Below are 26,610 nucleotides of genomic sequence, written 5' to 3' on the forward strand. Positions count from 1 at the left end.
GAAAACATTTGATGTTTCTGACCTATGTGTACTTTGGGAGGGTTTTGCTTAGTGTTAATTCTATAATTGTTTAATTCAGTGAGGGAAAAGTATTAATGGATTTGAAAATGTTAAGGCTGTAGTTAGAGCGCCGTTTTGTATATGCAAGTTTCGACTTCGAGTGATTTAATGCAAAAAAATAGTGACACTGCATGAAACATGTCTCTGAAAAGTATAATGCCAAGTAACATTAACTGTAGTAATAATTTATCAAGGAGCCCTGTGCAAATACCTGTCTTGACAATACAGTCTGACTGGGAGGAAGCTCTAAGGTAAACATGATGGCATTTGTTACATAGTTGTCCATGTGTTTGGGGGTGTGAAACTGCGTTTTATGTTAGCACTTTTAGCATATCATGTCTATTTTTATTTAGATAAGTAATCAACCTAATTGTGTCAGTGTCTTCTAATTATCCCTAAGTCTTCTGACACATACCATAGCAATTTTAAATTGAACCTACGAACTAAACAATTAAGGGGTGTACCATTGATTGGCCCAAGTTCCGATTGTTTAATTCCGAATTTATCATGTTGCACAGGCAATTTTTACATAATTCGATTTCTAATCATGTCTGTGAATGAGTCTTAATGATTACTTACTGCGTGATTTCTGGGGAACGATTTTTCCCTTCCATATAATCCTATATGATTCTTTGTTTGTGAGCAGCCATTTGTTTACTGTCGTCTTGGATATGTAGTGTTGCTGCTATCTACTTCACTTTCGTGAGGTGTGATGAGGTATTTAGTCTCCAAAGGCTTTCGTTAGTTTATGCAGGTCAGGTTTAGGATTCTTAGCATTAATAAAATATCCCTAAATCCTTTGTTGGTGGGTTAGGTTTAGGACTCCTAGCATTACAAGGGGCCTCCCCCTATGGTGCAGTTGTAGCGTCTTCGCCTTATAATCAAGGGGTCCCGAGTTCGATACCTGGTGGAGGCACACAGTGGTTCGGATCCCACTTTAAACTGTAGGACCAGTCCCAATTAACCTTACTGTGCATAAAGTGGACTTAAAAACATCAAATCAACCAATCAAATCTTAGCATTAAAATAATGCCCCTAAATGCTTTAACCATCTGGCCCCGATCATGAAGCTTGTTCGAGCCTAGTAAGAGAATCCACAAAAACTTGTGTCCGAGTGGACTGGAACCCAAGAACGGTAAAATTTAAGTATCCCCGAAACGTATTTCTTCAATTTTACAGGAGAAAGTACTTACCGAAAAGAGTTTCTGTATACTCTACGAAGGTTTTTTTTCCTCGCTGAATGAAATTTCACGGAAAACCATCTATTTTTCAACATTAATGTCTCTCCGATGCACGAAACCTGTTCCATTGATGTCCTACTACTACGTGAACCAAATTTTGCATGCGCTTGATGGCATAACAACCGGTCAGAGTTTCCAAACATGCGGTTTTCCTATTGTGTAATAGTACTAAAACGTAAATGTACGTGCATGTAACTGTGGGGCAGGGGCGCCGACTTGTCAAAATTATTGGGGGGGGCTCTGATCACTGAAATAAATTAATGAATGACTCACTCCCTCCCTTTTTTAAAAATAAAAATTACGTCTTCGTATAGCAGTTTTTAAGTAGCTATTATATTCCTCATGCAAATGAAATGTAACATGAGAAACGTTTAGAAAATGTTTCAAAGTCTCTTTATGTCTTTTGTGTCTGTTCATTTGTTTTTTAGATAACAATTAACATTTTTATTGAAAAGTATGTATTTACATTAAGAGACCAACCTAACAGTTTTATGCCGGCCTCGGTAAAGCGAGTGTGTTGGGTGGTCGACTCAACTCGCTTTGATCCAGACGTCTAGGGTTCGAGTCCCGGAGAGGGCATGGGTGTGTTTTAATGTACGCAACAGACATGTAATGGGTTGCAAATAACCTTAGTGTTGACGTACCCATAAAATAACGAATATTTACAATATTTAACAGTTTTATTTAATTATTTACATAATTAACATAATTGATGTATTGGAGTACCGCTAAGCTGCTTAGTCTCTTCTGCCTCATTGTAGATCTCAAATATGTCTTTAGTCGGCGAATAGCACTGAATGACCTTTCGGCTGTGGCTGTCCTCACTATCGTGAGGACCATTATGAATTTGGCAACTTCAAGCAGAAGCTCCTGGAGGATGCTGTCTTCCAAAAGAAACTTCCTTATGTCACGCATGGTAGTTAGAAGAACTTTCTTCTGTTTGGCGACATCACCAAGCATAGACATGTGTAAGGAGAGCCTATCGGCATCCAAATCTTGGCGAAAGAATTCTCGCGTTTGCTGAAAGTTTGTTGTGCAACTGTTCACAGTTGAGATGCTTTCATTCTCTACGGCTGTTATTTTTTGTAGTCCATTAGATTCATGTCCTTGTTTAACACATGATTTTGCTGTGTCACACACGTCAGTGTATATTGATTTATAATACTATTTTGGAGTGTAGAACTTGTAATGTTTGGTAACATCACAATTTTCAAGTCTCTTAGGGACGTGACGTTACCAGGGCAATTCAGGCTCATCAACTAGGCTCGGTTTTCCCTCTGTGCATTTCAGCCAGAACTGCTCAAAACACATTCGCTTTTCTTGAAAGATGTCAATCAAGTATTTTAGTTTTGATTCCACTTCTGTAGCACCAATGCTTGGAGACTGGATCTTACAGTTTACCTCTTCTATTGGACCCATCACATTGCAGTAGAGGGAGAAAAAGAAAAATGTCTTGAAGTGAAGCATTGTCTCCAGGAATCCAGCACATTTTGATGCTGCGTCAGTAGAATCTTCTTCAGAGAATTTCACAAAAAATTGAGAAGGATTTCATAGTTCCTTAAGATCTGTTGCATACTGGAGGCTCTCAACGTCCACCGACGAGGGCAAAGTGGTCGCAGTCCTGTATGGCCAGCCTTCTCATTCATATCAAAAATATTCCGAAATATTTGCATTCTTTTAGGGGATTCCCAAACAGTCTTTAACAAGTCCTTTGCTAAATTCATTATGTCTCTGATTAATATATGTATAATAGTAAATAATAATTATATACTTAGTATATAGTAATAAGTAGAGGCACATATTTTTGGTAAATACAAAAGCAAAATTTTGGTGCAAAAACAGAGTCAAATTCGGGCTCAAAAGCGGTAAATAAAATAAAATTTCGGTGTTATAGCGGTGAAAAAACGGATCAAAAGCAGTATATAAAATGATATTTTGGTTTTAAAATTGTGAACATAATCCAAAATTTGATTTAAAAACTGCACTTATTACAAAATAAAACATAACCCTTCTAATAGCACATTTGTGTAGTTACCATAGTATTAAGTATATTCCTGTATAAAGGAGTCCATTCTTGGTTCTCAAATATTTACAGCAGAATTAAACAGTTTTCCGTGAATTGCATAACTCACAGGATAATTCAAACTTGAGAAAGTGTCACGTCGGTAAATAAACTCTAAATTTCGTGTTTAAGAATCTATTTCGCATTTTGCAGTTCATTTCGCACCATTTCGTGACAAAACAGGGTAGTAAAATGCACCTCACACCTTGCAGAAAGATGAAGAATTAACATTAGAATGTATTATGTCACATTTCGTGTTTTCGTCAAAAACGAAATATGCATGCCCCTAGTAATAAGTCATGTGTTTTGCTGTCTCCGGTCATAGCCCCCCCTCCCCAAAGTTGATGGTTTAACAGTCTGAGCCCCCCCAAAGTTTATGGTCTAGAACATTTCAAATGTGTATTTAAAGTTAAGTTCATGTGGCACAATTCAGAGAACTTTACAAGAGAAGAAAAATAATACATTAGATCCTCTTAAGCAAAATTATTTGGGGGGCTCTGCCCCCACATCATTAACATTGGGGGGGGGGCTCGAGCCCACCTAAGCCCCATGGAGTCGGTGCCTATGCTGTGGGGCTATTTATGAATGATTCATGGGGCTATCCGTGAATGGTTCGTGGGGCTGTTTATGAATGGTTCGTTGGGCTATTTATGAATGGTTCGTGGTGCTATTTATGAATGGTTTTAACAATTTTTAAAATTACAATTTTAACTATGGTTGCCTAACCTAACCTTGCCATGCATGGTTCGTGGGGCTATTTGTGAATTGTTTGTGGGGTTTTCGAACCTGGAAAAAAATATGAAATCAGTAACACGAAAGTAGGTATTTTTCGATGAAGAAGGTTGCAACACTGCATAACCATGGATCATCGACAACGCTGGTCAAGATTTCTCCACCATATTGCGTGTAATGCTAGCAAAAATGAACAAACAAGAATTACTCGATATGTCGAAAATTAAGATTATTTGCGTGAAAAAAAACGAAATGGCACCTTCAAGAATCCTTAGGAATGTAGAATACGTAAGTACAATGTGAAAAAGAAGAAAATAAAAGAATTCCAGCCGTTTCGAGGATATTTAACATTTAATCCCAAGAACACCTGCTTGCGTAAGCTACATTTCATATCTTAATTTCTTCAGTAAATAATATTTAAGTAAAGCTTTAACTGTGGCTTCGTACTTACTTCCACAATCGTTTTCAGTATTCTATAGCACTTTCTAACACTCCTTTAAAACTTTAGAAAAATCATTAAACATTAGAAACCATTACCCCCATTCCATCGATGTCTTTAATTGTTTGCAAGATTTTTTAAGAAAAGATTTGAATGTTAGTTCAAGCATTTTTTACATGGTACAAATGCTACATATATCTATTAGCACAAACCAAAGAAGTTCTTGAATATATGAAATGTTTCTTGAACAGACTGTTTTTCGGTAAAACCATTTTCTTGACAGCTGCCTGGGATAAAGGAGTCATGGTTGTCAAGATAGTATGGCATCTGACTGTCATGTGCGAGACCCAGGTTTGATTCCCAGGGTGAGTGATCTCAGGTGGGAATTTTATAGTGAATGGCCCCTGCATTAAGTGGCTCTGGGGTTCACTCAACCTCTAATCAGTGGGTACCTGTGGGATAAAGGCAGCTGCATCATTTTGTTGATCACATCACCTCCACCCCCACCCCATATCTTCATGGCACAGGGGATAGTTTTACCTTTTGCCTGGGATACAGAGCTGTGCTTGCATCTGCGAAACATGTTATGTGTTGTACAAACTGATTTATCAATATTTTGTATGTTTGAACTAAACTTTCATATATATTACTATCCCATCTGTATTTTCTATATGAAAAATTACCTGCACTTGCAATCCCATTGTATATACTCACATAGTAATTTAAGTGGGTCAAGTTGGGTGTTCTTAGCATTGTAATTGTTCTTTTACTTGCATACATGGCAATGTTAGACCAGTTACATTTGTGGTGTTACTATTTGTATGTTTAAGACAGTTAGCTTTAAGTTCCATTGCCTTAGTATTTCCACAGTTTTCTTCCTGTCCTGAATGAGTTATACAACACATTCATTTCCATTAAGATCTATTCTAAATGTTTCCCTTATCCTATACAACTTGTAAAAGTGATTACTCAATTAGAACTCAGGCCAATCCAACAAGGTTGTGAGTTTAGAGAATGAAAAGTAATATTCTCTGTTTTGTTTGTAAACCATGATGTTATTTCATGCTATGTTGCTGCAAATAGCAAAGCAACATGGCAGCCTGACTTAGCCATGCATAGAATAAATAAATATTTATTTTGTGAGGAGGCAACCTCAGTACCTAACTTGAGCAGTAAACATATAATGTAACAACATACCACCTATATAGATACATGAAATAATAAGTGCTGATTAATGCAAGTCGTGCAATCAGTATGTTGCAAGTCATTAACCTACACCAAAGTATTTTCTTCATTTAGATCAAGAGAGGATGCATGTAGCACAATGGAGAATATACATATCTAACACAGGAAATAAAATAATAGGACCTAATCAGCTAAAATTTACTACCTTGCACTTAAAATAAAATGAAGGTAATGCTTATTTGGAACCTAAGTCTTGAACTGTGCAGTCGTTAATGTATTACCATCTTGTGGCATTTTTGTCAAGAAAGGCTCATGAATCACACTTAGTGTAGTCACATAATAGCACGAGTGCGTATTACTCACTTGAGATAAACTAAATAATGTCTATTAAAAAGATTTTTTTTCTCTAAAAACACTAAAATTGCTTACTTACGATTAGCGAGTAGTCCAATGTTGATTAGAGCAACGTTTCGGGGAAACTACTTTCCCCTTCTTCAGGCTTTTCTTGGCATTGGAATCATGCCTCGTCACTTATAAAAAAAGACAAGGATTTGTTAAAAGGTGCATATGGTTAAAAAATGATTTGTAAATGTAGTTTAAGCCTTAATGAAACTCCCATATTATGTATCTCTCCATTAACAGCCTCGGAAGTGCAATATAAAAAGTCTACTTCCAAACTGTTAAAAACGTCTCACCGACCGGTGTCCATATTGGTTAAGGCTTAGACTACATTCACAATTCATTTTTTAACCATATGCACATTTTAACCAATCCTTGTTGTTTTTTTTATATATATAAATAAGTGACGCGGCATGATTTCAATGCCAAGAAAAGCCTGAAGAAGTGGAAAGTAGTTTTCTCTGAAACGTTGCTCTAATCAACATTGGACTACTCTCTAATCGTAAGTAAGCAATTTTAGTGTTTTTAGAGAGAAAAAAATGTTTTTTTTCTTTTTAATAAAGACATTATTTTGCTTAGTGTAGTCTCCGTGTAAGGTAACAGAGGTAACGACTGGTATCCAGTCACACGTCGGGTACCTACCAAGTTCACTAAAAGTGGGAATGTAGATAGGGAAGATTATAAAGAAAGATAAATTGCAGTACCTCTTCGTTTCAATCATCAACAATCTGCATGGGAAGGAACGCACTAGGTGAAAGCTTCAGTCTCAGTGTTTTGTTTACAAGAAGTTTCCACATGGTGTCCAGTGGGAGACCATTCCTTCTGGTAAAATAAACTCTGCTGCAGACATTCGTGCTCATTTTAATCATATTTTAAGGACAGTTAAGGCACATTCATCTTGTGCATGTTGTTTGATATCACCCTCCGTTCAAATTATAATTTACTTGCCAAACTAGTGCAATTTGAAGCCATCATGCACCTTATTGTCTGCAAGTAGAAGACAATAAAGTGCAGGAAATAAATAATCGAAGCTCTTTTTTGCAAATCTGTTTCTTTGAAATAATCCTCACACAATTACAATTTATATGTAATTTTTCTTTTCTGACTGTTGACTACTTACAAGAAGAATTACGAACAATGCTTAGCATATGTTAGGTGGCATTGAGGTAACATCATCCTTGTATAAGGGGTGATCAACTGAAACCCGTTCAGTGGTCATAATTCGTGAAATAAATTTTATTTCGAGCTGAAACTGGTACACTGTCTAGAGGCGTCTATGGTTAGCGCTCAGTAAAAATATTGTTCAGAGGAAGTCACCATGAGCGTTGAGACACTTGTCCCACTGTGTCACTAACTTACAAATGCCGTCCATGTATAATTGCGAAGGCTGAATCTCAAACCAATCACGCACAGCGTCCTGAACTTCAGCGTCAGACTGAAATCTCTGACCTTTCAAAGCCTTCTTTAGAGGCTCAAAGATGTGAAAGTCACAAGGTGAAAGGTCAGGGCTGTAGGGCGGGTGTCGCAACATTTCCCACTTGAATCGTTGAAACAAATCCTGCACTTGGTTTGCAACATGTGGACGTGCGTTTTCATGCAACACAATGACTCCAGCGGTCAATAAACCAGGCCTTTTGTTTTTGATGGCTCTCCGTAACTGTGTCAAGGTCTCACAGTAGCGTGCGGCGTTGATGGACTGTCCTGGTTCCTTGAAGTTGAGCAATAATGGTCCATGGCAATCAAAGAACACACCGCCATAACTTTCCCCGCAGACGGTTGCGTCTTGAACTTTTTGGGATGTGGAGATGAGGGGTGTTTCCACTGCATATTGGAAAACTTTGAACTCGGTTCAAAATGATGGCACCAAGTTTCATCCTCAGCAACAATGCGCAGCAAGAAGTCGTTACCTTCCAAATGGTAACGTGACAAATGTTCAATGGAGCATCCCATACGCTCCAACTTTTGGTCCTCCGTCAATACCCTGGGTATCCACTGCGCGCACACTTTATGATAACCCAGAGCTTTCACAATTTTGTGAGCAGTACCATTACCCATGTTTAACTCGTTCGCTATGGATCGAATACTCATGCGTCTATCTGCAGATATTGCCGCATTCACCTTTTCACACATGTCTTCTGTGGCAAGAACATGGGCTTGACCAGGACGGGGATAATCAGTGGTTTGTTCACGCCCCTTCCGAAACATTCTTGCCAAGTCCACCACTGTTGTTTTGGACACGCATGCATCACCATACACGTCTTTCATACGCCGGTACACTTCAGCTGGTTGACAACCTTCGGCACTCAGAAACTGGATGACAGCACGCTGGTCCTGTTTGGACGGATTGGGGATGTTGAACACCATCTTTCACTCGTTATACCTGCAAAACGGAAACATGTATAAACAACATTCCTACACCCAACACACAGGGACATTAGCCATTACACACTATTGGACAAACAATATCCTCCTACACACTATACCAATAATACATGGAACGAACGGGTTTCAGTTGATCACTCCTTGTAATCAAGGGGTCCTGGGTTAGATACCCGGTGGAGACCTATAGTGGTTCAGATCCCATTTTAAACTGTTGGTCCAGTCCCGATTAGCCTATCTGTGCATAAAGTGGACTTCAAACAACAACTCAAGCTTAGCAAATGTTGATTTTCACTGTGAAGCTATTCTTTACACATCATGATTGAGGGTTTTATTCATATTTTAACACATTTTTTGTGCATTTTACTTTAACATCATAACCTGAAGAATAATTTTGTTAGTGAATTTTGAAATGTCAGATTTTAACCTTTTATATCACATGGTTTATGTATTAGGGTAAATCAAAAAGTAAAGGCAATTTTCACATAACATCTTTATTTCCACACAAGAAGAAGAACTACATCCCACCGCTCAGGAGAAGATCCCTGACGGAAGTCAAGTGACGTAGCGGCAGGCGACTCCACTATTAGGGTTGGGGGAGTGCACCCTCGGTCAGAAACAATCGCTGTGGCCTCGCTGTAAGCTTTAAAGGTTGATTCACATCTACGCTCAAATCACTGTCCGCGCACAGTTAGCGGTCAAGGTATGATAATCGTCAATCTGGTGTTGATTTCTTGACAGAGTACCAGGCGCGGCTCGTGCATTATTTACCCGGGGGTTCACTGAAGTGATGTGACATATATTCACTTTCCGCAAAATATACTTCCTTCGCCCAACAAAAGGATGGGGGAGGGTTTAAAAGCTTTGTCAAGAATTCTTTTTATCTGGGAGTATAAGGTTTTGTTGTAGGAGTGTGCGAATAAATTTAGGGCTGAAACTACAATAAATTGTGTCTTTATGAAAAAAGTTGAGTTTTGTTGGAATATCATGGACGTCCTCAAGTAGGGGCAAGTAATATATTTTTTCCCCACGAGGAGCAAAAAACACTCCTTCAGTCTGAAGTTACTGCAACGCTTTTATAATAATTACCAAAAATTACTGTGACTGAAATTAAATTATATGCGTGTAATATATAATTTTTGGTTTACATTCAATTTCCATGGGGGGGGGGGGGCGGCCCCCTTTTCCCCTTCCGGACGTCCATGCTGACTAATCAGAACTGGTCCTACATTTGTTAAAGGGAAATGGCAACTAATGGCATGCGCATACTAGAAATCGAACCTGAGACCCTTTCATTTATACGCGACAGGTTTGTTCAAATTTGGGGCTGGTCGACCAGCACACGCTTTTTTTCAGTGGACAAGGAAGTTTGTTTACGTTAATTATGTGCATTTCTATCGGTCATTTCTTACCTGCGCGGACAGCAACGCCTACACTGCATCAAATGACATAACCTAGGTAAAGTCCATCCCTCGTTTCACTCGCAGCATCACTTAATACTTTCCAACAAGTATCCAAGCACTTCAAAAACTAAAAAACTTACTTTGACACCGAGCGACAGCAAGTCACGTCTTCGCGCCATTCTTTCTCTTTCGCGAACCCGAAGTGTTTCCACCTTTAAGGAGAAACCTCTGAATGCATGCACAAGGTATTTTGGTAATGCATCTCCTTTATTTTAATTCATCGCATCTAATTCCAGCTTCTATTTGTTTCCACTCATCCATCTCTGACACAATCTTGCATTTATTCCAAGAAGTTCGGTGCAAAAATGATACAAGAGAAGATTGAATATGTAATGTGTGCGCTTCAAACTTGAACCGCACACAGCAACACTGGAAGGGAGGAAGCAGCGAGAAAGGAGCCTTGTCCCGCGGCTTCTGCGAGAGAACGAACTGCGCATGACCGTTGGGTTGAACATAGGTTCTGCAAATCTCATCTCCCATGTATTTTGTCCTATACCCTCCTCGCGCTTCTGCTCCCGCACGAAGCTTTCACAATGGCACGAGCTGTCCTGTGGGGGTTCAACTGAGGGTCTGTATCAGGGCGGCCGATTCGCGGTTTCTTCTTCTCAGCAAGAGAGTTCGCCGTGTTACGGGCACAAATACATGACTTATTGTGTAGAATTTTTAGCGAAATAATGTGAAAATTTAAAGACATTGTTCATTGTTCATTCTCGAGGTGATTATCGTATATTACTGGGGGTTCACTGATCCTGTGCGCTATAGGGCCAACCGCGCCTGCAGAGTACACCGATTTTTCTAATTTTTTTTTATAAAGAGCCTGCCGATTGTACTAACTACAATCTTTACGATATTTTCAACGACGGAATTGGCTGTTACAGTACTGGCGTTCGAAGCAAATGGCAAAGAGAAAAAGATAAAAAGAGTTGCGAAAGCGGAGAACGTTTATTTGCACTTACAATGTGCAAAGCTACAAATGTAAACAATGGTAAACATTACTTTGTCGGTCTACGTTTGGCATGAAAATTCTCGGGATGATTGTTACATATCGACAATGTTGATCATTTCTTTTATTCGAACGTCTCCGACACAACACGGCTAAAAAATGTACAACTATCATAACTCTTACAACACCACGAAAACCACGAAAAATCCCAAAGAAATCACAATTAAACACCCACGCAGAAGCACTTCCACAACGACAGTGACCACAGCGGAAGACTTCCTTCTACCCCTAAAATCTGCAAATAGACCAGTCTTCCCCTGTCCCTCTGCACGCCCTCTCCCCTCATTTGGAGATCTTCTTGTGAGCGGTGAGCTGTACACATATCACTATTCCACATATGCCCCCTGCACAGCAATGCACTTTTGGTATCGTGCAATCCGCTTCTGTATCCCGTCCGCGAAGAAGGTTTTTGGTTGCTCACGAAGCCACGTCTGCACCGCCTGCTGGACCTCATCATCTGACCTTAACCGACAGCCACGCAGCGCCTCCTTCAAAAGGGCCGAAGATGTGGTAATCTGATGGTGCCAGATCAGGGCTGTATGGAGGATGGGGAAGTAACTCAAAGCCAAGCCTGTGCACAGTGTCTACTGTTGCCCTTGCTGTATGAGGCCTGGCATTATCGTGGAGTACGAGCACCCCCTTAGACAGCAGTCCTCGTCCCTTGTGACGAATTGCAGGTTTCAGTTTGCCTTGCATAACCGCACAATAACTTGCACTATTCATAGTTTCACCATGTGGGTGGAACTCCACCAGGATCGGTCCCTTCACATCCCAAAACAGCGTTAGCATCAATTTCCTACAGGACGGCTGTTGCTTGAATTTCTTGCGTACAGGGGACGACGGATGTTGGAGAAACTGGGTAGCCACTGTGACCCGCTGCTGCTGATGCGAAGCTGTGAGTTCCTTGGGTATCCACCTTGCACAAACTTTATGGTACCCTAATTCATCAGGCACTATTGCATATGCTAATCCAAAATTGATGTCCAAGAGTTCCGCCACTTGTGCTATTGCGATTCTTTTATCGTCCCTGATAATGGTATCCACCCATTGGACGTTTTCTTCTGTGCGGGATGTTTTTGGGCGTCCACTTCGACTTTCGTCCGTTACACTTGTACGTCCCACTTTAAAGCGATCCACCCTTTCATACACCTTGCGTTGAGTCATGGTGCTTGCTCCATACTGCACTAATAGCCGACGGTGGATGTCTGCCGGTTTGACTCCCTGCGACCACAGAAAGCACACTACGGCACGCTGTTCCTCGATGGTGCATTCGTGGAGTGGTGCGTCCATACGTGTGACCTTTTTGCTCCGCGACACTCGACTGAATGGGGCAGTGATGGATACTCCTACTTCCACGTCACTCCAAGTATACATGTGGTGACGTCAGCCACACCCAGTCTTCGTTTATTCCTGCGAAAACACAAAATTGCCTTTAGTTTTTGATTTACCTTTTTAGAGGTTATTGGGCTTCTTTTGAATTTGTCTGCATATCATATTCAAATTGAATATGCTGTTTCAGAGTGTATTATTTTTGTACTTAGCATGAATTATTGTTGTAATGATTTATTTTTCATTTCAGGGAAATAGGAGGTGAAGCTTGGATTTCCTGTAAATTCAAAGGTACTTTAACAATATTCAGAATTAGAAGTACAGCTCTGGATAAATTTACATAAAGTTGGACCTTATTGTCCTCACAATCTCAGCAAGACTATGTTCTTCCGATGTTGCAAATTCTTATGACACCATGTTGAAGGGCAGAATTGACTTTCATACATAAAGTTCATGAAGGGAAGGGGGAGGGGCATTGTAGCAGCACTGTAAACCTAGCTCCCAGCAATGTTTCCTTATCCATCTCCTGGAAGAAGTAAGAAAGGTACTGTTGACAACTTCTGATCTTTTCCAGGATAAAGGTTTCTTTTAAGTTTTATCGGGACTTTCTTGATTGATTGATTGAGTTGGTGCTTTAAGTCCACTTTATGCACGGTAAAGCTAATTGGGACTGGACCTACAGTTTAAAGTGGGATCCGAACCACTATGTGCCTCCACTAGGTGTCAAACCCAGGGCCCCTTTATTAAAAGGCGGCGATGCTACCACTGTGCCATCGGAGAGGCTCCTATGTGGACTTTATGTTTTCATTCTAACATGTTATATAATTTTTTTTTATATGCATTTTATAAGAGTTAATTCCATTTAATTTTGTAAACTGGAAACTTGCATTTCATGAATTAGATCACAATCAGACCTGTTTGTATTGGTTCAGGATAGCATTTAGACTTGCAAACTGACATTTTATGTACTCTTTCAGATAGGCAATCCATACAGGGAACCCTTGTAAACAATGGCTTGTCTGGCGATGGAATAGCAGACATTTCAGCATCTGAAGGCTTCAGTGTGCAGGCAGTATCAAAATCTGTGATACAGCTCACATTCAAAGCAACGGGCCATTCTTGTGTACTTATTGCTCCAAGACAAGTATTCAGAGGTCTCCACAATAAAGGGGTTAGTAGCAAAATTTCCTTTTTAATATGTTGGTGAGAGTGAATGAATTCTGATTTTACACATAGTTTTCTCTGTTATAACCCATTTTTTAACCTCTGGAACTGTAGTTGTGTATTTGTACAGAGTGTGGCAATAAGTTGGGCAAGTTTACAACACTGGACATAGTTACTTATTGCATCAGAGGTAACACGTGACTACTGCCATCTTTACGTATTGTGCGAGTTACTCACTGTATAATATAATCTATACAAAATTTGTATAAAATAGTCTTACGTGAGTGAGTATAGAATTTCGAAATTACGTTTCGGTGTTCGACTGCCCCCTTCCTCAGGTTCTTTTTCTTCTAGGCCACAAATTATTTTATGCTGCGTCAAGAGTGTTAAAAGGATTAAGTTAAAAGGTTTGGTTAAAAGACACTTGTTAAAAACAGCTCACAATTCCTTTAAAACCCCCAGTTAAAAATCCTGTTTTAAGGTGTTCCCCATTCTCCGTAAGACCTCTTTTCCCGGGATCCTACTAAACTGACTAAACACATCCCATTGTTCTGCTTGCTCAGAGCTTGCTGGGGGTTTTAAAGGAATTGTGACGTTTTTAACAAGTGTTTTTTAACCAAACCTTTTAACCTAATCCTTTTAACACTCTTGATGCAGCATAAAATGATTTGTGCCTAGAGGAGAAAGAATCTGAAGAAGGGGCCAGTTGAAACCCGAAACGTAGTTTCAAAATTCTATACTCACTCACGTAAGTAAGACTATTTTATACAAATTTTGTATAGATTATACTACCATCTTACAGCCCCCTGCTCTACAATTCAGTTATGATGGAGTCGTGGAACAGGGCACAGCACTGTAAAAGCATATTACAAAAAAAAAAACAGTTACAGTTACGCATCCATGCAGCATGCATTTCAGAAACATTTTAATATTAAAAAATAAAGTGTTACTTTATGATCTGGTACCGTATGCCCATACCATCCAAACCTGTGTTAAGAACTTTGAGGAAACAGGCTCTAAATATCAGACCCGGGAAGAGGTGGCTCAAATTCCTGTGACAAATCAGTGAAATTTTATTCTGAACTTTGTATTCCTCTCCTAGTTAATACCAATAACTATGTTGATAACAATGTCAAAATTAATTACATGTAGCACCATATAAAACACATAGTACCAGTCACTTTTGAGACTCAAATTATGCTTTTCGCATTTTGTAGTGTATTGATGAGCTGTCTGGTGGTAGCTATGACTCACAATCATGTTCATTTAGTTCTTCATTGTTTTCTGTGATGTGTTTTCTTCCATAATGCTGCACGTTGCAGTGGCGTAGCATGGACATTTCGGGTGGGAACACCAAGTCCGAAGGAAGGGTCGGCCCTTTTTTCTTGCTTAATAATTTACTTATGGTATTAGTCGCCACAGGTATTGTTTATTTGCCTTAAGTCAGCTGGGTTTTCAATAAAACATCATCCATGCATGTTTTAGCTAGAAAATTAGATGCCTCACTATGCCACAAATGTTTTGAACTCTGGTGTTTTATACCTTTTTTTATATCTTTCTGCATGACGCAAGTCATTAAAAACCTACCTGAATCACAAGCGCCTCTGCACAACAGTAGACGTCATTGTTGTGGATGATCCAACTACTGATTGATTTGGTTTATTTTACTTCAATTTTCTACCACTTTTGGTTAATTGCGAATATGAATATGAATGATGATATTGATGAAGGGACACTGACAAAGAACACCCGTGCTGATGCCGGGATTCAAACCAGAGACCCCTGTCGTCTTGGCACACTGTGCAAAGCACTCTGACACGGAGGTGGGTGTATGATCCAAATATTGTACACTCGACTGACGTAACAGTGCCGATTAGTAATTCAGACCACTGTTTATTACATCTTGAGAATGCTGATAAACATATTAAAATAATTTTGTCCAGAGACAATTCGATGTTAAGAGTTTTAAAATGAATGGTAAACATTTCCATTGACACAATATTAAGCAGTTAGATAATAACGAAAAAATAATAACAATAAAAAAAATAATAGTTTTGCGGGTTAAGTGGTAGAGCAGCCACAGGCTGAATTTCTACCATGAGGACTTCACCACCTTATTTGACAAAAACTGTGTTGATCTTTTAGTTTCTAATGCACATCGCTGTTCATGCGATAAATTATACAATGCAGTGGTCATTAAGAAGCGGTATATTTGAGTTTGGTAAAGTTACGTCAGTCAATATTGCGCATTGTAGCATCCATCACATAGCCGAGTTGCATGAGCGCGAAGAACCAGGTAGGAATTCTACCGCTGTCGCTGTCGTCTGCTTCAGAAGGCAGGAAGGGTCACCAATCACGGTAGACCTCTGCTGCTCCGTACGCTGGCGTATGAGAGAGCATTTACGCGCGTGCTGTAGACATCGAAGCTTTCCCTCCAGAAAGACAGCAAGGAATATAGAGTCTTTTACGCCGAACCTGCTCGGCGTCTGGCCAGGAAAGGCATTGAAAAAAGATGCTAGAACGAGTGTTGAGAGTGGAGCGTTGCAAGCGGATCGCGAAAAATAGCTATTATAATGCCATGAAGGTCAAACATATATGGAATTAGTCAAGTTTTACTTTATATTCACAGCATTTACGCATTTTTGAAATTTTAAATCTGGGAACGCCGGGCATACGGGCGTACTATAACGCTACGCCACTGGCACATTGTCAAAGAGAGTTTGTATAGTTGAAACTTATATTTGTACTGGTTTGTTAAGAAAACACATGGACATTTTAATGAAATGTTTCCTCATACAAGTTTTTCTGCCAGTGGTATTGTTTGATTCGAGAGGTAAACCAAAGTATCAACTACTAAAATCTCTGTTTATACCTGTTGTTTCATTCATAAATGAATATTATGGTAATATGGACAGTTATTTCTCTTGTAGTCTACTGTTAGTACAAACATAAAAACAGAGTTCTTCATTCTAATATTTTCAGGAGAACACACGCTCCCTTAATCAGACATTTATTTTTAGTATGATTAAAGATACAGTTATAACAATGGTTAACATTTTTTAACAAAAGAGAATCAGTTAAACAATGGATGTTGTCAATGTTACATTGTTGTAATACACCAACTTAACTGTGCAATAAGCAGTCTGTTTTATTATTACTTCAGATAAAAAAAATGTCTTTTTTAAAAAATTATAAATCCCAAATGTCATCAAAATTCTCATTGTTTCACAGAGATTCTTGATGTTTTCTGTTACATTAAACTTTAAAGATGGTGGTCTACTCCACTTGTGAAAAAGAAAACTTTTATAACTGTAGACTACGAGAGAAATAATTCTAAAATGCAAGCAATGCGTACATACAAGAAAAGATACGGAAAGTTACAAAAAAAATTAATTTCTACCATTTTTTAAAAAATAATAATTCTTATGTTAATGAATTATTGATCAGTGTGTGAATACTGTCAAAAGAAATATTGGGGAACAAGCTTTACATGTCCTCAAAGAGTGGTTGTTTGTCATGCTTTGCTGTGAATTTAGTTCATTAAGTGTTCTATGCTAGAAGAGATTTTTCTGGAATGTTTTCCATAAGCTGGCAACACTGCCACTCTTATACATTGTTATTTTTTTCCCCCAAGAAGTATTACCCTATTTTCATCATAACGGAACACAGCACCACACCACTGCTACATACATTTTTCATTCACTTTGGTCTATTGTGGTGGCCATGGTCATGTGGAATGCCTTTTTTTTTGGGGGGGGAGGTAAAATTTATATTTTCTTCTTCTTCCTTTAACTTTCTTTATTGGGAGGTACAGTGTATAAACTTCACCTCTGCTGAAAGCACTATCATAAAAAAATCACCTCTACAACAGTTAGTTCTCATGCTATGATTTTTTTTACTTAGTGCCAAGTTTGAAAAGTGCATGCTTGAAAAATCCTGTCCACAGACGCTATACAGGCAGGATGGGCTCTATCCACTAGTTTACAAACTTCATGCTCCAAATATTTGACCCAAGAAGATCTCTTTCTCTCTAAGATGGAATCTTGGCTGCATCTCTGTTGTAGATGTTAGTACACATAAAAAATAATCCCTCGATGAAATCTGAATGTCTAGGCTGAGAATGTGCCTGTGGCTTGATTATAATTGTAAATGGTTTTATATGTACACAAACTTATAATTTATTTTTTTTACTTTACAGATAATAGGCCTGGATGTTACAGGTGGTGGTTTGGGGGTCTCAATTTGTGCTGAAAATAAACTTCAGATATGGGACACAGACAGAGGACTTCCAAGGGTAAATAATTTTATGGTTGCTTTGTCTGAATAATATCAGCTAATCAGATGTATGGATATCATTTCCTTTACTTCACATAGTTTCAATTCCATTCATGTTTATTATGTAGTTTCTAATGAACTTGATCTGCAAATCTCTGTTGTGGAACTGTAAGGTCAACATGATGCTATGATAGGTCCTTGTTTTAATCTTGGGCAGAATCTTTGCTTCTAGCCTACCTCTAATAAGAATGGACTGATGTGAAATTTTTACTGATGCTGATTAAATTTACCTTTACTGATAACTAAATGTTCGTATATTTTCTCTTGTAGCTTACGGTTGTTAGAAGCATTAAACATGTTTTTTGATGTAACATTTCAGGAGAACATGTGATCCCTTCATTAGACATTTATTTTTAGTTTGATCAGTGTTACAGTTATAACAAGGGCCACATAATTATGGTAAGAAAAGAAGATTTCTGTACAAAAACTGGGCACATTTCGGGATCAAAAGTGGTATAAAATGGCATTTTGGTGTTAAAATGGTGAATAAGAACCTAAATTTGATTTTAAAAACTATATTTATTACACATATTAATCATTTCTCTTCTAATAGCACATCTATGTAGTTTTTGGAGTACTGTACTAAGTTTATTCCTGTGTAAAGGAGTTCATTTTTGCTTGTCATATATTTGGAGCAGAATTAATCAATTTTCCATGATTTCCATAGCTCACAGGGTAATTAAGACTTCTAAAACTCTTGTGTTGGTAAATGAAGCTCTAAATTTTGTGTGTAAGAGTTTATTTCGCATTTTCCAGTTCATTTCACATCATTTCGTGAGAAAATATGTAAGGAAAATGCACCTCACACCTTTCAAAAACATGAGAAATGAACGTTGGAGTGGGTTAATTTTGCATTTCGTGTTTTCATCAAAAATAAAATATGCATGCTCCTAGTTATAACAATATGCTAGAATGTTACATAAGGTGGATGTCTTGTGAAGGGACTATGTTCTGAAGCGTTAGATCAAAAAGCATGTTTATATTCTTGTAACAAGATAATTAATTACACAATGCAAGCAATCTGATTTAAAGTTTTAAAGGTTACATGTAGAACCTGAATGGTCAATTCACTTCCTTAATTAATGTAAATAACCAGATAGTTGTATTAATATTTTTTTCTTTGTCGCAGAAAATGAAACTTTGTAATTAGATATGGTGCTAAAAGAAATAATGAGATAACATTTATTTTTGGTGACCTATCATCCAAATATCATGTGTTAAATAATACATCAGTTTGTACCAAATTGTAGTCTTTCTATAAAATTACATGAGGTTGCAGATTTTTTGCTTTTTTGCTTTGAGACCACAGATGACATTTTTAGAGTACTTGTAAATGCATATTTTGAGGTATGTACTCTGTAGTTCACTCTAATAAGTTCACATTTCATTTTTCCACACAGTTTTTGTTCGCAATTGATTTCGCCACCTGTCTAGGGGCTTTGTCAGGTATATGTGCGAAAAAATGAAACGTGAACTTATAAGAATGAATTACCTATCTCCGTGTAACCGCCAAACAGACATCTTTAGATACTTTGTAGTGTTGGCTCAATCAAGTAATTTCTTTGTTTTGTTAGTGTCGATTCAACAAGCTCGTAACCACTACTCATCATGATTATGGCAATTAGCCAAGACTAGCAAAAAGCGAACCAAATATAAGAAAAATGCATTAGAATACAAAAAGTTTTGAGTCAGTAAGTGTGCAACTGGCTAATTGGTGCTCTTTTAATTTTATGGTTCCTTTTTAAGTGCCTACTTTCATTGTTTTTGGTGACTATTTACTTTCCTATATTACTAATTTATAGTGTCTATAAATCTGCGTTCTACAGATGAGTGAATCGCAAAATAAGGAACATGATGCAAGAGGTTTAATAGTTTATTTAAATTTAGCATTATTAAAAGAATTCCATATTGAATATTATACTGAACGCAACTCTAACTGGCGGCTGGGAAACAGTGAATCAGCGATCAGTTGAATTTTCTTCGACTGAGATCGGGCATTTTCGAGTCACAAGGTACCGAACGTTGTCGCTGGATGAAACAAATGAGCATTGGGTACACCACATGTTGCTAAATGTACTGTAAAGCGAGTCTCGGGCAACGGTATTGTCAGCACCAGAAATCAGCGGAGGTTAATGGTACAACTGCACACGTGGTCCTGAACGATCAAGTTTCCGCAAGGACCACCCACAGGTCTGAATGCAGGTGGACACACAGCCTATAAAGACAACTGGCAAAAAACAAAAGTATGCTTGGTAACGTTGCTTCGGGAGAGTGATGTGATCGCTTCAGCTTTTACTTCGCAACAGTTTGTTGACACCCATCGGACCACACGCTCCCGAAAATGATCGCTAGAAATAACCATGAAGGTTAACTGCCAGTTGGAGTTGCGATCAGTATAGTCACAAGTACAGTCTTTTGTACTGTTATATTATTGCATAACTTGTATTAAGAAAATACATCTTTGAGCTAGAGAAACAGAAAATCGTAAGGGGAATTGAGAAAAATTGGCTTCTCAGAGTAATATGCCTGAAAACACATGTAGCGGCCCCGGTGCCCACCCAGTGTCGAATAACATGGGTACCTGGGGGGTAAAGGCAGTCAGGGGCGTGATGCTGATCACATCACCCCCACTCACGACCAGATCAAGAAAGTGTGGGGCATTACCCCCACACCCCTATACGCCTTCATGGCGTGGTGCTATGCACAGGGGAACACTTTACCTTTACCTTTTTTACACATGTACCTGTGTTATTGGAAATTTTGTATCCAGAGGATCGTTAAATATGTGTCATTTTTGAGCTGGAAAGTGCATAGTATTTGCTAGCATTTCCTACTAATGTATATTATTTTACGGTGAATAATTGCATTCTTGATTTTGACTTGGAAGACTTGACTTTGAACAAAGGGGTCCCAGGTTTGATACCTGGTGGAGGCGCTTGGCACAGTCATTCGGACCCCCACTTTAAACTGTAGGTCCAGTCCCAATTAGTCTTTCTGTGCATAAAGTGGACTTAAAACAACAATTCAAATTCAAAATTCAAATTGACAATGGGACAATGTCTCCTAATTTTGTACCTATCTGATAGCCCTAGTCAGTCTGCATATGAAATTTGTGGTGACATTTGTCTTATATTCCATAGTTGGTTCTATTGTGAAATTTGCATTGACATTTTTCTCCAATTTTGATAATATTGTAATAGCACTAGAAAAGTAATACCTTTTTACAGCGTACTCTAACAGGCCATGTTGGAGATGTGTATACCTGTCGTTTCTTTCCATCTGGAGTGGTAGTCTTGTCTGGTGGGGCTGACATGCAACTGAAAATCTGGTCTGCAGAGACTGGCAAGTGTCCGGTTACCCTAAGTGGCCACAAGGCAGCTGTGATGGACACGTGCATTGTGGACAGGGGCCGCAATATCATTTCAGTTTCTAAGTAAGTTTTATATGTGTGGGTCAATCATTATTTACACATAAGTAGGGCCAGGAATTTTATCTTGTATGTAGCCAAGCAAAAATTACAAATGTCTGCGAATTATGATGTTAGGAACTATATATATGAATTTCATGGTACATATTTTCCATTAACAGTACATATTTTTACATAAAATGTGGTATTTGGGCCATCTTTCTGCTTTTTTGTTAAGTAAGGTGCTTTAATTGTGAGGCAAACATTTAAGTTTTGATTTATCCAAGAACAGAAAAAAAACCTCTCAAAATGTATTTAGTGGTTCACTGTGCATCACATCAACATGATATGTACTGAAACAGAAGCACTTTTTATTTTTTAAATATTGTATTTATAATGTATTGTTACATTAAATGTACATTTTATTTTTTGCCTGACAAACCATTTTGTTCATTCAATGAGAATATTCTTCTGCAATAGAAATTTGAATGTATCTCTCTCAGTGAAAAATATCTGACCACACTGTACTCAAAATTGTTGTCATTCAAGTTATCAGTTTATCAGATTATGAATTTTCCAATGTAACTTAGCAAATTACAATTTCTTTATTTCAAGATAACTTTTTAGAATATAATAATATTGAAAAACTAATTTAGTATAATTACTAGGGATGGGACCGATTAATCGGTACTCTATCGGTATCGGCCGATATAGGCATATCGGTGTATCGGTTTATCGGTAAAATTACCGATTATTTTACCGATCCGATATATCGATAAATATCTGATAGTTTAGTGCAAAATTCTGCCATTTTTGTTGTAATTTTTATGGATAATCTCCATGCCCTACTTTTTTAAAAAGTAAATGTCTAAGTATGCAATTTCTCTTGCACTGCAGTTACTTTGAAACACATTTTTTAAGGAGGTCAATGAACCTTTCAGGTTCTTCCAGGACCATTTCCAATTTTATATCGGATCGGTTATCGGTATCGGTAAATTTTATATCGGTACTTTATCGGTATCAGCCAAAATTTCATATCGTCCCATCCCTAATAATTACATTGTTTACTGCCAGGAACCTAAAAATAACACAGAAATGAGAAAAGATACGCACAATAGATATTTTAATATTCTTACATATTTCAGTATATTTAAAAGAAAGAAATGGTGTACGAAACAGTACACCACCATACCCTCCAGACTCAACCTAGCCACCCAAGAAGCATTTCTCCATTCCCTCCCAATCCGCACCCACCCACCATCCACCCTGCAGTAAACACTGGTGAAAGGATCTGCTCGTAAAAACCTGTGTTCTATCACTTCTTTCTGGCACCACTGTGCAGACGCTGGCATCAGTATTCTGTGTCTGTACCCTTTTGTTTACTTCCATTTTTTTCTACCTACATGTGACAATGAGGCTATAGCCTCGAAATATAAGACTTCTATCGTGGTAAGTGTTTACTGTCTCCTACACCATTTTTGTTAATCTGCCCTTCTGGCACTCTTTCTCATTCTATGCCTTATATATATTTCAGTATATTTACATATTTCAGCCATTTTTCTACATTTTGAAAATTTGGGCCATAAAAATGTGGTTCATCTTTGATTTCCTGATGGAAGCTGCAATATTTTGGTGTTAAAAGCATTAGTAGTATAATAAGAGCGATATAACAGGAGTGGTGGGGCTCAATGCACTAACAACTTATTGCAGAATGAAAATTTACTTGGCAGGTCTTGGCCCTTAATAGGTCCACACAGTTTAGTAAAAAATATTTTAAGGCAGTGGGAAGTTTTCAATGTATGTGATGCATAATTGAAAGATGTGGAAGAATAAACAAGAGCAGAACAATTGGGTACAGAAGTTCATGAAAGGTAAGAAGACCAGATTTTTAAAACAACAAAACAAGACATTTTCCTGAAGCAAAAACTGGACAGAATGGATGGCAAAATGTATACATTTTAGTATAAGAACTGTTTCATCATAAATACTTATGTTTGAAAATAAAATAAATACTGCATAAATAACTTGTGTAATATGGTGATGTGCACTGCACTCCAACCAAGAAGTCCTTTAGAATTAAAAGTCATTCATTGATATTTTGCAGATGAATGGATCTTCTTCAGTACATCCTTCTTTTCAAATAACATTTTGTAAAAGTTTTTGCAGTAATTGTATGCTGATAATTTATTGTCACAAAAAAAGGGACAGTTTGGCATCCCGTTTTACATTAAAATCAGGACAGAGACTCCAAAAAAGGGACCCGGCTAATATGGGATATCAGGTTACATTAATCAGAGGAGAACTTTATGTTTAAATATCTTTTATTATCATTGAGTCCTGCATTATTGAACTAGACTGTGGTTCAACAGCACTTTCAGGGCCAAGCCCTGCCAAGTGCATTGAATTGCATTGCCACTATCTGGCAGCTAGAACATTAATGAAACACTTGTTGATATTTTCATTTATAGGGATGGAACAGCCCGGCTTTGGGATTGTGGGGAGTCTTCGTGTCTAGCTACTCTGGTTGAGCTGAATGCCACTATTAATTGCTGTGCGATTGGAATAGCAAGCAATGATATAGACGTTGGAACACCGCCTTCTCCTCCAAGTAAGCATTATATATCATCATTATCAGCTGTTTTTCCAAGCATCCTTCATAGGTCAACCTTCTCCACTCCACTGTCTTCTTCAGTGCTCTTCCTCTCGTTCTTTGGATACTGTGTAGTTGTATTTATTGCATGTTCTGAAATATTAGTTTATACTTCTGGAAGGATCAGAAACAAGCAAGCAGGGCTGGGTTGGATGGTCTTGTGCCCTAAATGACTTCTTGCAGTGAAACCCTTTTGAAGTAAATATTATGCTGTGTGTTTTTTTTCGTAAGAAATAAAGTTGATTAGTATGAGTTTAAGTCCACTTTATGTACAGATAGGCTAATCAGGATTGGACCTTCAGTTTAAAGCGGGATCTGGACCACTATGTGACTTCACGAGGTATCAAATCCATAAAATTGATTAGATTTCCTTATTTGGAAAGGCACATGCTCCTGTTTCTTGTAGGAGAAGGTATTGCTGAGATGTAGCTAGAATTTGCAAGTGGCAACTGGTGGTTTAGAAGAAATAGTCTGTCGAATAGAATGCCAATAATATCATTAAATTCGTGCTCTGAATGTATGGTATAGGACAAACATATCACATATTTTTTTGAAAACTCTTATATTTCCACTGTTTATAGTTCAATGAGTGTTACCAGTGGCGTATACTGGATTCAAAACCTGGGCTATCTCAGCATAATATAATGTCGAAAGGAAAGCAATTTGCAGGGTGGAACTCTTTTTCGTTAATTTTTTGGAATTTTGCAGTATTGTGATTAAAAATACATACCTTACAAATGATTATGAAAATGTACACTGTATCATTAAAATAGAAATAGTAAGGAAAGTATTTCATGGTCATTTATAAAAAAATAGAGGCCCATATTGTGAAATATTTATGGGGGCCTATGTATGAAAATATAATATATAATAAACTTCTTACCATGAATGTTTTATTTGAACAGGAACTCCACTGCCGACATCCATGGCAAAGTGGTTATTAGCACAGCATACCACAATGCCAGGGGTTGCAGGTTTAAATCCCAGTCTGGGCATGGGTGTTCTTTGTGAGTGTCCCTCCATCAATTTCATTGTATCATCGCTCATCCTCATCATTGTGATTAGCAAAAAGTGGCAGAAAAGCGATGCTAAATAACTACATCAAATTCATTCTTCTCTTCTTTTTGGGATGGCAGAGGACTGCATATTTTCAAAATTTGAAGCTTATCCTCATACGAAATCCAAGTAAATAGTAACACATCTACTGTGGTTAGTTAAAGAGGTCAATGGCCTCTCATGTCTGCATGTGTTCAATGAGACAGTGTTGTTGTTGGCCTAGAGCACAATTTTCCATTCCTGGGAAAATTCCATCCTGGTCAGTAAGTTTTGTATTTCAATTGTTGACATTGCTGTGATGTTCTAGCTCTGGGAAGACTGAAGACGAGAGTCTTTCATCGAACGTGTGCTAAAAGCCACTATCAAATACATCACGCGTTGTTAATCGATTATGTCCTAATTGTGTGCTTTGGAGATAGCCTCGCTGGCCTAGAATGTGTGCACCTTTTTGTTACTTAACATTTTTTGTTCTTGTTTTCCAGGTGAACGTGAGATTGGAACTGAAAATAAAATACTACTCTTAGGATGTGAAGAAGGTTCAGTCCATTGCATTGGTGTTCACAGCAGAAAAAAAATATTCAGTATAGAGATTTTATCAGCTGTAAACTGTGTAACAGTGCTGTCTGCAGAGTTTTTCATTGTTGGATGCCAGGATGGTCAAGTAGCTTTATTTCGACTTGGCAGTCCAACTTCTCCCTTGCGTAACTGGTCAGAGTCGAATAGTCCTGTGTTAAGTTTCCTACCTTATGGTGATGGCTTCTTTGTTGGCCGAAATGATGGGACATGCAGTTACTATTATGTAGACATTGATAGAAGAATTCAGCTGACAGGATCAGACTGTGATCCCATTTATGGTATAGCCAAGGATACTCGTAACCTATTTACTGCGTGCCGAGATGGCAGAATCAGGAGATACAAATTGGAAGATGTATTCCCTAATTGAGTGTGGGATCTGTAATTAATTAGTTTTCAAAGACTGAATTTGTGAAGAAATATTCGAAATGAATGAACATTTCTGTATTGTGTATTCTTATTTATGTATTTTGTGTAAGTAATTTGTGATAATATGATCAGTGCAGTTATCTTTTGCATTATTATTATAAGTTTTCCTTGCAAGTTTTTTAACTCAGGATAAGTTTATGAAACTAATTATTAATTAAATGTCAAAAAGCCTAATTAATTAGGCTTAAAGCAGGCAGACCTTTAAAATCCTTAAAAGACACCATAGACATACCTTTGATGTATCCTGTGATAGAATCCAACATTTGAACCTGTTTTCGTAGGTCTTCATGATGAAATCATATTTGAATCTTGACACCTGTGAAAGACAAAGTACGAGGCGCATCCAGAAAGTAAGTTTCCCTATTTTTTTTTAAAAAAAACAACACAGTTTCAGGAAACCATTTATTGGCAACAGGTACAGCAAAGGTTCAGCTATTTTTCAACATAGCAACCACCAGAATTGAGACACTTGTCGTATCGTGGTATCAACTTTTGGACCCAATGTCGTAGAACTCTGCCGCCTGTGAATGGAACCAGCGTGTGACAGACGTCTTCAGCTCTTCGTCGTTGCCAAAACGCTCACCGGCGGACAGGAATTTCTTGAGGTGCAAGAAAACGTGAAAATCGCTGGGAGCCAGATCAGGACTGTAAGGTGGATGATCAAACAACTCCCAGCCAAATTCCGTCAAAACAGCTGCTGTGCGC

At 38.0% G+C, this 26,610-nt stretch overlaps 1 protein-coding gene across 1 annotated transcript; it reads left to right on the forward strand.

Moving 5' to 3' along the window:
* LOC145989396 (proteasomal ATPase-associated factor 1-like) lies at window positions 1–25,979 on the forward strand. The gene is made up of 7 exons (XM_083124740.1): window positions 1–311; window positions 12,543–12,583; window positions 13,270–13,463; window positions 17,655–17,750; window positions 21,019–21,224; window positions 23,666–23,805; window positions 25,386–25,979. The coding sequence occupies exons 1-7, from the start codon at window positions 199–201 to the stop codon at window positions 25,844–25,846; spliced, it is 1,251 nt and encodes a 416-aa protein (XP_082980866.1). The 5' UTR covers window positions 1–198; the 3' UTR covers window positions 25,847–25,979.
* The last annotated feature ends 631 nt before the right edge of the window (window positions 25,980–26,610 follow it).

This window comes from Lepisma saccharinum, chromosome 6 (genome assembly GCF_977018435.1).
Source record: "Lepisma saccharinum chromosome 6, izLepSacc3.1, whole genome shotgun sequence".
NCBI classification, from domain to species: domain Eukaryota; kingdom Metazoa; phylum Arthropoda; class Insecta; order Zygentoma; family Lepismatidae; genus Lepisma; species Lepisma saccharinum.